Source organism: Oryza glaberrima, chromosome 1 (genome assembly GCF_000147395.1).
Source record: "Oryza glaberrima chromosome 1, OglaRS2, whole genome shotgun sequence".
NCBI classification, from domain to species: domain Eukaryota; kingdom Viridiplantae; phylum Streptophyta; class Magnoliopsida; order Poales; family Poaceae; genus Oryza; species Oryza glaberrima.
The window spans coordinates 9,986,052-10,000,000 of record NC_068326.1 but is presented as its reverse complement, the minus strand read 5'-3'; the positions used below and the strand labels follow the sequence as shown (position 1 = coordinate 10,000,000).

Here is a 13,949-nt window from a genome sequence, read left to right as displayed (position 1 = left end):
CCCATGTCCTCCCCACGGATGAGACACCGCCACCGCCCGCAACCACCGCCTGTCACCTAGCCGCCACTGCCCCGACTATCTCTCTCTGCCCCCAAATCCCTCCTATTCCTACTCTGTCCTCCCCCAACCTCCTCCTACCTTGGTCCCCATGCAAAACCTAATCCGGCATGCCACCACCATCGCTGAAGAAGAACCCATGTCCTAGGAGGACGAGAGGAGTACGAATCATAGCGCAAAAATCGACGGTGGGAAAATTTAATCTTTTTTCTCCTAATGAATAGCAAAGGTGTTTTTCTCTCCTTCATCCTCTTTCTTTCTTCCCATATTGAGACCTGCGAAGGTGATTCTAGCGTGTGAACACTCACACTATGGCTGTGTTCGGTGTCGGAGGATGGGAACCTATCCCCTCCGCACGGAAAACAGAGCGGTCCATTAGCGCGTGATTAATTAAGTATTAGCTAATTGTTTTTTTCAAAAATGGATCAATATGATTTTTTTAAGCAACTTTCGTATAGAAACTCTTTTGCCAAAAAACACACCGTTTAGCAGTTTGAAAAGCGTGCACGCAGAAAACGAGATGGAGGAGTTGGGAACTGGGGATTCCGAACACACCCATACGTGCTTCCTAACCCTGCTTGGTGTTAGCTAGAAAACACACTATACGTGCTCCCTAACCCTGCTTGATGTTAGCTAGAAATATTACAGCTCTATTCGTTTCTGATTAAGATACAAATTTTACCTTAATTTTTGTTAGCACGCTTTTCAAATTGCTAAATGGGTAGAAACTTTCTATATAGATTTTGCATTGTAATATCATATAAATTCATTTTTAAGTTTGAAATAATTAAAACCTAATTAATCAAGCACTAACGGCTTTCTCATTTTATGTGCCCGTACTTAATCTTCATCACTCCATGAGGAGGTATATCTATTATATTACTAAAATAGCCTTGAAAGAAAGTATTGTGTTTGCTATGAAGGCTAGAAATTCTCACATTAGTCGGAGAAAAAGAAAAAAAGTTTAAGTCAGAATACATTTAAAAATAATTGAAATTTAGAATGAGAAATAAGGAATATTGAAATAAGAGTCCATATAAGTAGAAATACATTTAAAAATTAGAATAATAAATAAAAAATATTAAAATAAGTATCCATATAGAACACAACTAGAGAAAAATTAAAATTCAGACTAAAGAATAAAATAAATTTCTAAATTAGATAAATTCGAAATAATAAATAAGGACTATTGAAATAAGAGTATGCATAGAACATAATGAGAGAATAATTAAAATTCAGAATAAAAATAAATTCTGAAATTGAATAAATACAAATAAGAGTTAAAGTTGGAATCCAATTTAGAAACAATTAAAATTCATAATAAAAAATAACGGATAAAGAATAGTCTATGTAGTACACACGAGTTTAATAAAAATTTGTAAAAAAAATTTCAAAATTAGAAAAATAAAAATAAGAGGTCATATACGAATTCAATTTATCAATAACTAAATTCAGAATAAAAATAAGTACTGTTAAATGAGATAATATAGAACACAACACGGTATTAACTATAATTGAAAGAAAAAATAAAATAAATTCTCAAATTAGAAAAAGATAAATGGGAGTTTAGTAAGAATATTGTCGATGTGTGGTAACGCGACTACGGTATTTGGATGGTATGGGGATCATCGGTACCAGGGTATATGCCAGATCGAGGTAAAAGAGATGGAGACAGGGATTTTTATACAGGTTCGGGCCCCTTATCTGACAGGTAATAGCCCTACATCCTGTTTATATGAGATTGATATAGAAACCACATAGTACAATAATTGGGATAACCTATCTAACCGTCGTCGACTTGGTAGTATGAGCACCAACTCGTAGTTGACGACAGGGTAGTCTTCCTCCTCGAATATAAACCCGTCGAGATCAGATATGGCTTGCCGGTCTCCGTAGACACCGGATGGGGTATGTCTAGGCTAATCTCTAATGTCGATATTTGGCGACGTATTGGCTTTGTGGCGTCTATGGTGAGTGTGTCCTTTCTCCTCCTGGGGGGCTTGTATTTATACCCATATATGTCCCCTTGTCCAAGTAAGAATAGGGAGATAAATATGGATACAATCCGAGTAGTCCTTGTCGTTTCCATATAAAACTCTACTCGTCCTTCCTTATCCGGAACTCCTTCTATATACGAGGTTTCTTTCCGTATAAGACATGGTATGTGGTGGGCCCTGCCAAGCTTAATCGATTACTATTGGGTATGTGATATCCATAACCCTGACAAATATAATTTAGAAATAACTTAAATTCAAAATAGAGAACATTGACAGGTACAATACGGAATAAGCTGAAATTAGGAATAAAATAAATTAAACAAAATTAGAAAAATAAAAATAAGAGTTAAGTAGGATTACAATTTATAAATAACAAATATTAAGAAAAATTAAAAGAACAGTACATTTAGAATACAAAATGGTGGCAAATGACCTTATATAGGATAGGGATAGCAGGCAAGCCGTAAAGGTAGGGTGGTAGCGATTGATCGGAAATATAAAAGAAAACCCCCAATGATTACTATATTCTATTTTTAAAATGCCAATGACGATTAAAAGGATAAGAAGCGGGCAGGAGCATGCTATGATGGTTGACGGGACTTAAAAAAAAACTAATGATAATCATCAATTTTTAAAATCCCAATAACACTAAACAGGAGGACAGCGAGCGGATCGTAGAAGAATACGATACCGAGTCGTGACAAGACTTCTTAAACTATAAAACCGGAACCCGACTTTGATGAGACTTCAACAATTATAAAACCTGAACCTAACGATATAATGAACTGGAAAAACTACATGATCCAAATTTTAAAGGTTCCAAGAAGTATAAATAAAAGCCTTGGTAGGTTGGGCAAGCAAATAAAGGGGTGGTAGTTGGTGTGACTTTTAAAAACTATAAAATTAGAACCTAGATAATGATAATTAAGATTTGATCTTTAGAAATCATGGCATAACCATATAACTATTTAATAATTCTCAAAGAAAATCATATGTAAGAAAATATAATTTTGTACAGGTGCTAGCCGCGCAATTGCTTGTGTGCATGAATTTTTTATTTCATCATGAATTGGCATAATTGCTATAATTTTCTATAAAATAAAACTCAGAAAAGTTTTAAATAGGAGGAAAATCAAAGCGACGAAGGTGGTACTATTCATGACAATTTGTATCTGTCTGTTAATTTTTTTGCCATAAAGCATACACGCAACAAGATGGAAACACCTACTCCTATGCTGCTACTTTCTGCTGATCACTGCTGTCATGCCGCGTCTGTCCGACGGGCGGGGCTCGTCCTGTCGTGTCGTCCGCGCCAACGACGCCGTTCATCTCCTCGTCGCCGGCCAAGCTGGCAATGGCGACGGCGGCGCCGTCCAAGTCCCTCCCCTTGCCCCAGAGCACGGTGTACAGCCCCACGACAATGATCACGGCGCCGATAACACTGCACATGCACCACGCCGCCACAATAAGCAAGGATTACAACAGAGTTGTGATGAGCAAGCAATCGACATGTAACAGAGTAATCTGTTCATCAAGAACACAACGATGATCAATCATGATCGACCGCGCACGCCTACCTCCCGACGTGTATCTTCTCGCCGAGGATGCCCCAGCCGACGACGGCGACGACGATGAGCATGAGCGGGCTGAACATGGACACGAACACCGGCCCGCGCTCCTGGATGCACCACGACAGCACCGTGCACACCATCCCCGACGCCACGATCCCCTGCCCATTTATATATACACAGGTGTTCGATCAGTTCCCTCTCATGTCGTGCTAGGACGTACTGACTGACTCTGCATAGTTTAATATTACCGCGTAGAGCGCGCCGACGAGCCTGATGTCAAGGCCGAGCTCCCAAGCCGAGAGCCTCCGCTCCGCCGCCCCCGCGATGGCGGCGCACTGGACGCTGGCGATCAACGCCATCAGCGCCGTGCTCGTGTACGGGCACGCGAAGCTCTTGGACAGATTCTTCTGCGAACACCACGAAAATCCATTCACCATATTTCCCGCCGCATGATCATCAAATTAATGAGTTGTTTGTACCTGGATGATGAACCAGATGGCCCACGCGACGTTGGAGCCGATGACGAGGACGGCGCCGAGGACGACGGCGTGGCCGCCGGCGTGCGCGGCGGCCTCGGCGGCCATGGTGCCCTGGACGTAGGGCCAGTGGACGGGGGAGGCCAGGGTCCTGACGAGGGGGCCCCGGTAGAACGTCATGAGCATGGATCCGGCCACGCACAAGGCGGTCCCGGCCACCTTGGCCCGGCCGGCGCGGCCGGCGACGGGCTCCATCTTCAACAGCGCCGCCAGGAGGAAGGTCACCGCCGGGAGGGTGTTGTTCAGCGCCGACGCCACCGTCGGGCTGCTGTACTTGAGGCCCACGAAGTAGAGCACCTGGTTGAGTGTTGCTCTGCAAAGGGACATTATATATTTTGGTATTATTTTGGAATAGAGAATGGCCGTGTCGACTGACTTAAAATAGGTGTAGGCAGCCAACAAAATATACAAGACCATTTAGGTTGGGTTCTTTTCAGCAACTTCCTTATTTTTCATTAATACGTTTCTCAAATTGCTAGACGATGTGTTTTGAGGAAATTAAATAATTCAATTTTTTTTAAGTTTGTGATAGTTAATACTCAATTAATCGTAATGTTCTCGTTTTGTGTGTGGCGAAAAAGCATAAGCAATCTGCTTGTCGAATAGAGCCTTAACCCAATACTCTCTTTATCCCATAATATGAGGCGTGTACACATTTTCGAGATTCAACTTTAAAAATATTTGACCAACAATTATTATAATATAAATTAAAATTTATTTGCTAAAATTAATATCATTAGATAGACATTTAAATTTACTTTAAGTTGTTGCAATAAACTTTATAGTATATGAGAAATTATAAGTCAAAAATTAGTTTTGAAGATTGTGCTAAGTTTGATCATGCCTTGTATTATGGGATGGAGGGAGTAGCGTGCAATTCAGTTTGAAATAAATTATTGAGCAGACTGTTATTGTGAATTATTTACTTAATTATAGTGATAAATTAAATATTTTGATGAATAAAATTAACGAATAGCTTAAAACAAATTATTTAAACAATACACAATAGAATTTTTTTAGAAAATATATTTTTCAAAGTGTAGAGTAAATAATCAGAAGAATAATCTGAAAAAAAAATCAATCTGTATCCTCTATCTAAAATTCCAACAATAATTAGAACAAAACTTAATGACTTTAGTTTCTAACAATTTGCATCCATTCTCTTTCAGTACACACTTATAATTTGGTCATTAACTACTTTTTATAATTATATACTAGTGAACTTATTTGTGGATACAATGATGATGGTTGGTTGAAACGTCGTTTGGAGTAAAACACAAAAATATTTCTAGTTAAGTTATTTCCTCCGTTTCACAGTGTAAGTCATTCTAGCATTTTCTATATTCATGTTGATGTTGATGAATCTATATCTACTTCCTCCGTTTCACAGTATAAGTCATTCTAGTATTTTTCATATTCATATTGATGTAAATGAATTCATTTACATCAATATGAATATGGGAAATGCTAGAATGACTTACACTGTGAAACGTAGGGAGTAGTCAACAATTCCATTCCGGTAAATAGAAATCCCAACTGTGCAATTTTGTCACATACTCCGTAAAACTATACACAAGTAGACCGTCCCGGTCCAAATACCGTTAACACTACTTCTCGACATTTTAGCTCTTTACTGAATGCAAGTCATTTAAGAACTCTTGTATGCACCTTTTTATATTTTATCCCATATTTTCCTTGCTAATAAATAATGTTTCTCACACAAATAATGATTCATCTTCATAATGCAGCATAATAAATATAAAGGAGAACAAATTTATTTGAATTAGTAGTCTTTTTTAATTCTTTTTACACAAGACAAAAACAATCTACATTTGGAATTGAAAGGAGCATACATGTGTGCTAAATTTATTTCATCTTAATCGTAGTAGTGGAAGAATATCATTTTCATAGATATAGATTTTCGCTATGCATGGTTCAATTGTGTGTGTATAACTTAGGAGCAGTGGTTAAATTAAATTTGGCATAAGCCCCAGTTAACGCAATCTTTAAAATTATGGAATTACAGCATCCTTCTGATTAGTTAATGCTACTATTATCCAAGAAAGGGGCACTGGATCAAATAACTTCATTGAAGTACATAAAAGGAAATAGTCACCCAATGCTGGAGCATATGAATATCTGGAATAATATCTTCTTACTAATTGCCCTCCAAGTTTTCCTGCAATCACACAAGAAACTCATTTTACCACTCTGAATGGCATTAAAAGTCAACATGGTTTTGGTTGTGCATTGAAAGATATAGGTCCGTTAGATAATGAGTGGAATTGAATACATCATTATATGAAAGTGGATTTACTATACAGGTAAATGACAATATTAAGTAATTATATGTAAGGATTCCATTTCACTTTAAAAGTAGTACTTTTAATATTAAAGTTCGATATATCTGAAGACTACATCAGAATCTATGTAACATTCAAAATTTGAGGTTAAAAAATAACATATTTGGATACATGAATATTATAAGCTAGATCATATTACTTAAATAAATTGCAAAATATAAATTTATAAAAGCTAGTATATGTCGGAGGAAGACTGGAAGTAAAAGAGACAAAAATATACTCCCCCGTCCCATGATACAAGCGATTTTGGATGGATGCATGTGACACATCTTACTACAATAAATCTGGACAGACCGTCTATCCTGATTCATTATATCACATCCACACAAAATCTCTTATAATAGGACAGAGGGAGTATTGAATACCAAAACAAAAGGAAATAAACTAGCAAAATGAATCATAGTTTGCCACTCAAAAATTGCCCTAACGATATACATAGGGATCCTAGCCCTCATATCAGTGTCTTATTTGCGTCCCACTCCTTATGGAGTGGCAAGTCTTTGAGTCGACATCTCCACTATCCTATGATAGTAGGGAAGAACATATATATTGTATCAATTACACCAATATATCAAGAGTAATACTCCCTCGTCCCATAATATAAATGATTTTGAAGGGATGTGACGACACATCCTAATATTATGAATCTGGACATGGGGTCTGTCCAGATTCATAGTGCTAGGATACTAGGATGTGTCACATCCCTCCAAAATCCCTTGTATTAATTATAAGACGGATGGAGTAAAAAGTTCAAGCGAATGAAAATTGAAAACTTGGGGAAGCACCAGTGATGTGGTGGTGGAGTCGTTGGTGCATAACTCCACCCACCAGGGCTTAATCCTGATGTCCACGAATATTACACACATGCAGGTGTACTTTCAACAGGAATCTAGTAAGATCAAGGATATACTGTTGGTTTCTATATCTTAGAGCATATGTTAGGGGACGCACTCGTGGCGGTGTGAGTGTGGTGTTGTGTGTGTAGTGGTGTGTGTGTTTGCGTCTGCCTCTTGTAATCTAAAAAATAAAAAAATTGAAAACTTCAATTGCCATGAAACTATATAATTGGAATGTACCTTTCAACTAGGAATGCTATGGGAGCGAGGAAGGCGGCTGCGATGAAATTCCGGTAGGCGAGGAGAACATAGGGGCTCATGCCCGAGGCCATGGTCAGCTTGGACATCACATTCAAACCAGCAAGCCCCAGTTGCACCAGCACCATGGCAAGGAGAGGCAAGTAGGTACTCACAATACTAGCTTCCATGTCTAGCTATCGGGTAAGTACACCCTCTCTTTCTCTCCCAAATGTTCAACAGTTCTTGTGTACTTGTGGTCACCAATGCTATGGCAACACACAAGAATTGTTCTTGGGAGAGAAAGATTGGGGGTGTAGAGGCACAGGCTGAGCAGAGAACATGTGTTGATGTATACTATATAGATGGATCGTACGCGTACTTTGTAGATAGTAGTAGTACAGCTGAGTGAAAAGCCAGTACAGGCGTTTCCGTTTCATGTAAAACAAAGTAGTAAATACTGTTACTCTTAAATTATTCATTTGCTCATGAAGATCATGCTATCTTTGGAGACATCTAGCTTATATTTATCTCTTATTACTCCTCTCTCTACTTTGATTAAGTGCATCCTGTTTTGCCACACCCCATTGGTTGTACACTCCATGTTTTCACACGAACTGCCACATTTCCTGGTGTCCGTTGCTAGTCAATTGTGAGGAGGGAATGAATTTACCATGTTCTAAAAAAAATGACCTGCATGACAACGCAATCTACGTGAAGATGCAAACCAGTTAATTTCATTTTATTCATAGATATTAGGATTCTCCACTAAAATATTGCAAGATTTTTTTAATATAACATATCATTTTGGGTCCGTCAATTCAAGCGAGAATCAAATGTTATATGTTTTGCTTTTATTTTCTAAGATTTTTTTCTGATTTTTTAATTCATTAGAGATGGCATCCTACTAGTGTTTTAAGATCATTTAATGACATCTATTAATTGTTATAGAATAAATAGATAGGAGTAGAAAAGGACATTTAATGACATCTATTAATTGTTATAGAATAAAAAGATAGGAGTAGAAGATAGATAGACATACAGATACATATATTGAATAAATCGACAGACAGATATGTAGATATGTAGATGGATGGTTGCATACTTGCATTGGAAAATATATAGTGTAAACCTATATAATGTAGTATAAACGTGAAAATTATTATTGATAAAAAATTGACATATGATATTTGTCTATGTCATCCTGAGTAAACTCATACCATGATTAAATTTAAATTTAGGAGTAAAAGTTTTATTCATGGTAACGTGCAGATGTTTAATTTTGTATCAAATGGTAATTTCTAGGTTTGCATTACATATTTTCCCTACATGCATGTCCTGCATTGGAAAAAGTCCACTTCACATATCTCATATAAGGGTTGAGTTTCAATCCGATCTCTCAACAATGGAACTAGATGCAACGCATCCCTCATTTTCTAAAACCTGTGTAAATATAGTTCCAAGGAGGTATTGAGACATATTTTGGATAACATAGTACTATGTGCTCCTTTGGCATGAGCACCTATGTGTAAATGTAGGCCCAAGGTTGTATTTACACTGGTTTTATAAAGATGAGTCGGTTTTGTGGTTGGGCGACGCAATCAAAACTCGATCCATATATATGAGGGACCTAAAACGAACTTCTCGCTCTGCATTTGACCCTAAGGAGTACGGACAGTCAGATACATTGGCTCACAAAATTAGGCCCACTGACAAGGCCCACATAATAAACGAACGAGAGAATAAGGTTGCGTCGGTGCCGAACTGTGGCGGAATCTCAGACTTTGGCAGCATTCAAGGTTGCTGCCAAACCACTGGCTGATCAGTGTCACGTGAGTGAGCGGCGTGAAAGTTATGGCCGCACATCACAGGCCATCTGTGTCTAACCTGTTTTTATGTCATTTGTGTCAGATAATGTTTGGATTCTCCTTTTCCAAAACATAGTGTACATAACTTTGGCCAATCATGTGTCCTATTAATTCTTCCTTTGTTCATACAGCATACTGATACTGTTGGTTCTTAATGCTACAAGTGTAACACTGCTAATGATTGATTTCCATTATTCAAAAAAAAAAAGTGTAACATTGCTGAATAACATGCCATCACAGTAATACATTGAGAAAAACTAAAAATGAAAATTCCTGTTCCAATTAATTCCCAATGATGCAATGTGCTTTGTAAAAGTTTCATCTATAGCGTGGTGTAAACTAATTACACTTGCTTCGATTGTTTTACCTTTTACCCTCCCAGCAAAAGAATCCAACGAACTCCAAGAATTGCAGAGAACCTATGCTGCTATGCTGCCGCCTGCAGGTCGATCTGAACAGGGAAGGACAGCGACAGAGCGTCGTCTCCGACGAGGACCCTGCTGACTCCCGACGGCACGACGGTGTACGCCGTCTCCTCGACGATCGCGAACGACTTGCACACGTTGAGCGCGAAGGCCACCTCGACGGCGGCGCCCGCGGCCACCCGCACCCGCCGGAACGCCACCAGCTGCTTCCGCGGCGCGCCGTCCACCTCGGCCGGCGGCGCCGTGTACACCGGCACGACGTGGGTGCCGTCCCTGCCGCCCGTGTTGGCCACCGTGACGGCGAAGCTGACCTCCTCCTGGCACGCGTGGCTGGCCACGTTCACGGCCGGGCACGCCGGCGGCGAGGACACCCCGGCCTTGTAGGTGAGCTGCTTGCAGTACTCCCACGCGCCGACCTTAACCGTGACCGGGGCGGCGGCGGTGGCCGACGCGTAGGTGAAGTTGGTGTAGCTGAGGCCGTGGCCGAACGGGTAGAGAACGTCGGCGCCGCCGTAGAACTTGTAGGTCCGGCCGGGGTAGCCGTGCTCGGCGTCCGGCCGCAGCGCCATGGACGTCATCGGGATCTTGCTCACGTACTCGTTCTTGTACCACGTCAGCGGCAATCTTCCTCCTGACAAAACAAAAATGTTTCAGAAAAATGCATTGAAGAACAGAGAATTAATCTACATGTACACTCGATTCTGTACCTGGATTGTATTTTCCGAAGAGCACGTCGGCGATGGCCGTGCCGCCTTCCTCGCCGGGGTAGCCGGCCCAGACGACGGCGCCGATCTTGGGGTTGTCCTGGGCGAAGGAGACGTCGACGCCGCCGGCGGACATGATCACCAGGACGATCGGCGACGGCGAGGCCTCGGCGACGGCGTTGATCCAGCTGGCCTGGCTCCACGGCAGGAGGAGGTCTTCCCTGTCGTTGCTCTCCCTCTCCACGCTCATGTTCAGGCCGGCGACGACGATGGTCGCGTCCACCGTCTTCGCCGCCGCGGCCGCCGTGTCGCACGATCCCTTGTCGCATGCGTGCACCGACGTCGAGCTGACCACCTTCCGTACGCCGTCGTACGGCGTAACCACCCTGCAAGGCTTACCTCTGTAGTCTCCAAGCATGACGTCGGTGGCATTGATGTGTTGCAGCTGCCCGAACAGTGCCACCGAATTGACCTTCTCCGGCGACAACGGGAGCAGCGCGGCGTCGTTCTTGAGGAGCACCATCCCCTGCCTGGCGGCGTCGGCGGCGAGCTCCTTGTGCTCCTCGGTGCAGACGTCGGCGGCGCCGAGGGACTCGAGCTCCGGGATGCCGTCGAAGAAGCCGAGCCTCATGAGTGTGAGGTAGAGGTTGGTCAGCGCGTTGTCCACGGCGGACTCCTTGAGCTTCCCCTGCCGGACGGCGTCGACGCCGTAGGTGGTGAAGAAGTCGTGGACGCCCTCCCAGAACATGCCGCAGTCGAGGTCCAGGCCGGCCTTCATGGCGGCGGCGGTGGCCTCGACGCCGGTGTAGCCGAGCCACTTGGCGTCCCTGACCATGACGCGGACGGAGTCGCAGTCGGAGACGATGTAGCCGTGGAGCTGCCAGTCGCGGCGGACGGTCTCCGTGAGGAGGCGCGCGTCGGCGCAGGCCGGGACGCCGTTGATGCGGTTGTAGGAGCACATCACGCAGCTGGCGTCGCCGTCCCGGATGCACATCTCGAACGGCCGCTCGAACGTCTCCACCATGTCGCGCTCCTGGACGCGCGCGTCGAACGTCAGCCGGTCGGTGCCGTTCCACGCGTCGACGTCGTACGCGGCGTAGTGCTTGCAGCAGCTGGACACCTTGATGGGCCTGGAGAACGCGTCGGTGGCGGCGGCGGCGGTGGTGGCGCCGTCGATGTCCTGCATTCCGCGGACGAAGTTGACGGCGTACCGGCCGACGACGAAGGGGTCCTCGCCGGGGGTCTCGCTGGCGCGGCCCCACCGCGGGTCGCGGACGACATTGATGTTGGGGCTCCAGTACGTGAGCTCGGCGTGGCCCAGGTTGTACATGGCCCTGATCTCCGTCGACACCACGCCGCCGATGGCGCGCCACAGCGTCTCGTTGAACGACGCGGCGCTGTTGATGACGAGCGGGAAGCTGGTGGCGCCGGGCACGGCGTCGCCGAACCACGTCCCGCCGGGGCCGACGTCGGACACGCCGTGCAGCGCCTCCCCCCACCACAGGTACCCGGGCAGCCCCACGCGCGGCGCGCCGCCCGCTCGGTCTCCGAGGTTGGCCACCTTCTCCTCCAGCGTCATCCTCCCCACGAGGTCCCGCACCCGGTCCGCGTACGGCAGCGACGCGTCGCAGTACGGGAACCCGGCCATGTCCAGCCCCGCCGCCGAGAACCTCGCCGGGTCGCACACCCTGGTGTAGTTCCCGCCATTGGTGGTGATCGGCCCGCTTCCGCCGGACACAGAGGAGACCGAGGCGGAGACGGAGACGGCGAACACGAGAGCGGCCAAGAACCCAAGGCGGCGAGGGGACGACGACGACGCCATTGCGACGAGACAATGGCGGGCTTGGTTGGTCGTCGGTCCCCTTGCTTTCTTGGGAGTGAACACAAGTGAAACAGTGTACGGTATTTTAGCGGGAAGAGCAAGTTGCAGAGGGTGGGGTGGGGGACTCAAAAAAGGAGACGAGGAATTGAAAGCTGGATAGAGCTGGAGATCTGGCTGTTCATAACGCCGCTATTGAATTGGGGCACATGCGCTGTTCGATTATTTTTCTTGTCTTTTGCTTTCGCATTGACTGCTACGAGCTCGTATTGCCGAACGTGCGCGCGAGGACAAGGAAACTGATCGCGTCACGTTATTTTCGATTCAGGGACATCCGCCGCGATATGTTTGATATGGAGGAAATGCAGGGCGTTTTGGTTGAAAGATGCTTCTCTTCTCTGATCTTTTCCGTTATAGGAGCAGATAAAAAATAAATCTAGCGTCCAAGATCAAACATCTTGATCTGACAAGAGCCCCTGCAGCATTGTGCAATGATTAACTCTCATCGCCATGTAAACCACTTGGAGTATGTTGTTAGTCTCAGCTATGGAAAACTACGAGCTAAATCAAAGAATCCACTCATTGTCTTTTAATACGGGTGAAAAAAAAAAGCTCTAACCTCGTGACTCGGATCAGCTCGTAGCGAACTCGGCTCGGATCGAACCGAACTCATAGTCTTGATAGATCTGAACTCATAGTAAGCCAAGCTAGGTATTTAGCTCTTAACAAGCTAGCTCATGAGCTGCTCGTTTAGCTCATTAGTACTAGAGATCCTCGTATCTTCTTCACATAATTAGAGCTTTTCTCAGCTAGTGATTAGTCTTTTAATTCCACCTAAACTATTTATGTTTAATGAATTCTTCATTAGTTAGTGTTTATTATTAAATTTACATATGTTAAAATAGTCAATTTAAAATTATAAAGGTGGTAAAAATACATTAATGAGCCAACACGTGAGTTCAGATGGGCTAGGTTTTTAGCTCGTTAACCTTAACAAACCGAACCAAACTAACTCATTAAAATAACAAACTCAAACGAGCCAAACTGACTCGTTATCCACCTCTACCTCTTAATGCAATTATAGAATTTCACCACATCACATTTGCTCTCAAGAGCTATGAATTACGCTGTCAATCAATGTAAAAGGAGATGGAACTAAACTATGTTGTGTTAAGGTCCAAGCAAGGTGGAACCCAAATTTATTGATTTTTTTCTCTGATTAACATGAAAAATTCTTAAAATATCTAATTATTGTAAGTAGAGATAATAAATGAACATTTTGAAGTGTTCAATAAACAAGGGCCCAGTGGGAAAGCTCAGCCTCAACATGGATCATGGCCTAATCCTAAACCAGCCCAAATCAACTTCCTGGAAGTGACAATAATGGGCCGAACGTAAGTGGGCCATTATGGGCTATGATTATAGCGAAATTTTTTCGCGAACGCATTATAGCAAAATTTCCCGATATAAAATCCGATAATACTTTTTTTCATCAGATTCGCCAGGATTTTATCAAGAGTTATCATTGCAAATTCG

General features: G+C 43.5%; 2 protein-coding genes across 2 annotated transcripts; both read right to left on the bottom strand.

Annotated features, from left to right (window-relative positions):
* Positions 1 to 3,228: 3,228 nt before the first annotated feature.
* LOC127760330 (WAT1-related protein At1g09380-like) lies at positions 3,229 to 7,788 on the bottom strand. Its single transcript, XM_052284571.1, has 6 exons — positions 7,601 to 7,788; positions 6,278 to 6,340; positions 4,105 to 4,474; positions 3,874 to 4,032; positions 3,632 to 3,783; positions 3,229 to 3,495 (listed from the first exon to the last, which is right to left on the bottom strand). Exons 1-6 carry the CDS (start codon positions 7,786 to 7,788, stop codon positions 3,285 to 3,287), a joined length of 1,143 nt encoding a protein of 380 aa, XP_052140531.1. The 3' UTR covers positions 3,229 to 3,284.
* A 1,862-nt stretch (positions 7,789 to 9,650) lies between these two features.
* Positions 9,651 to 12,583, bottom strand: LOC127763386 (probable beta-D-xylosidase 2). The gene is made up of 2 exons (XM_052288101.1): positions 10,598 to 12,583; positions 9,651 to 10,521 (listed from the first exon to the last, which is right to left on the bottom strand). The coding sequence occupies exons 1-2, from the start codon at positions 12,414 to 12,416 to the stop codon at positions 9,893 to 9,895; spliced, it is 2,448 nt and encodes an 815-aa protein (XP_052144061.1). The 5' UTR covers positions 12,417 to 12,583; the 3' UTR covers positions 9,651 to 9,892.
* Between the last annotated feature and the right edge of the window lie 1,366 nt (positions 12,584 to 13,949).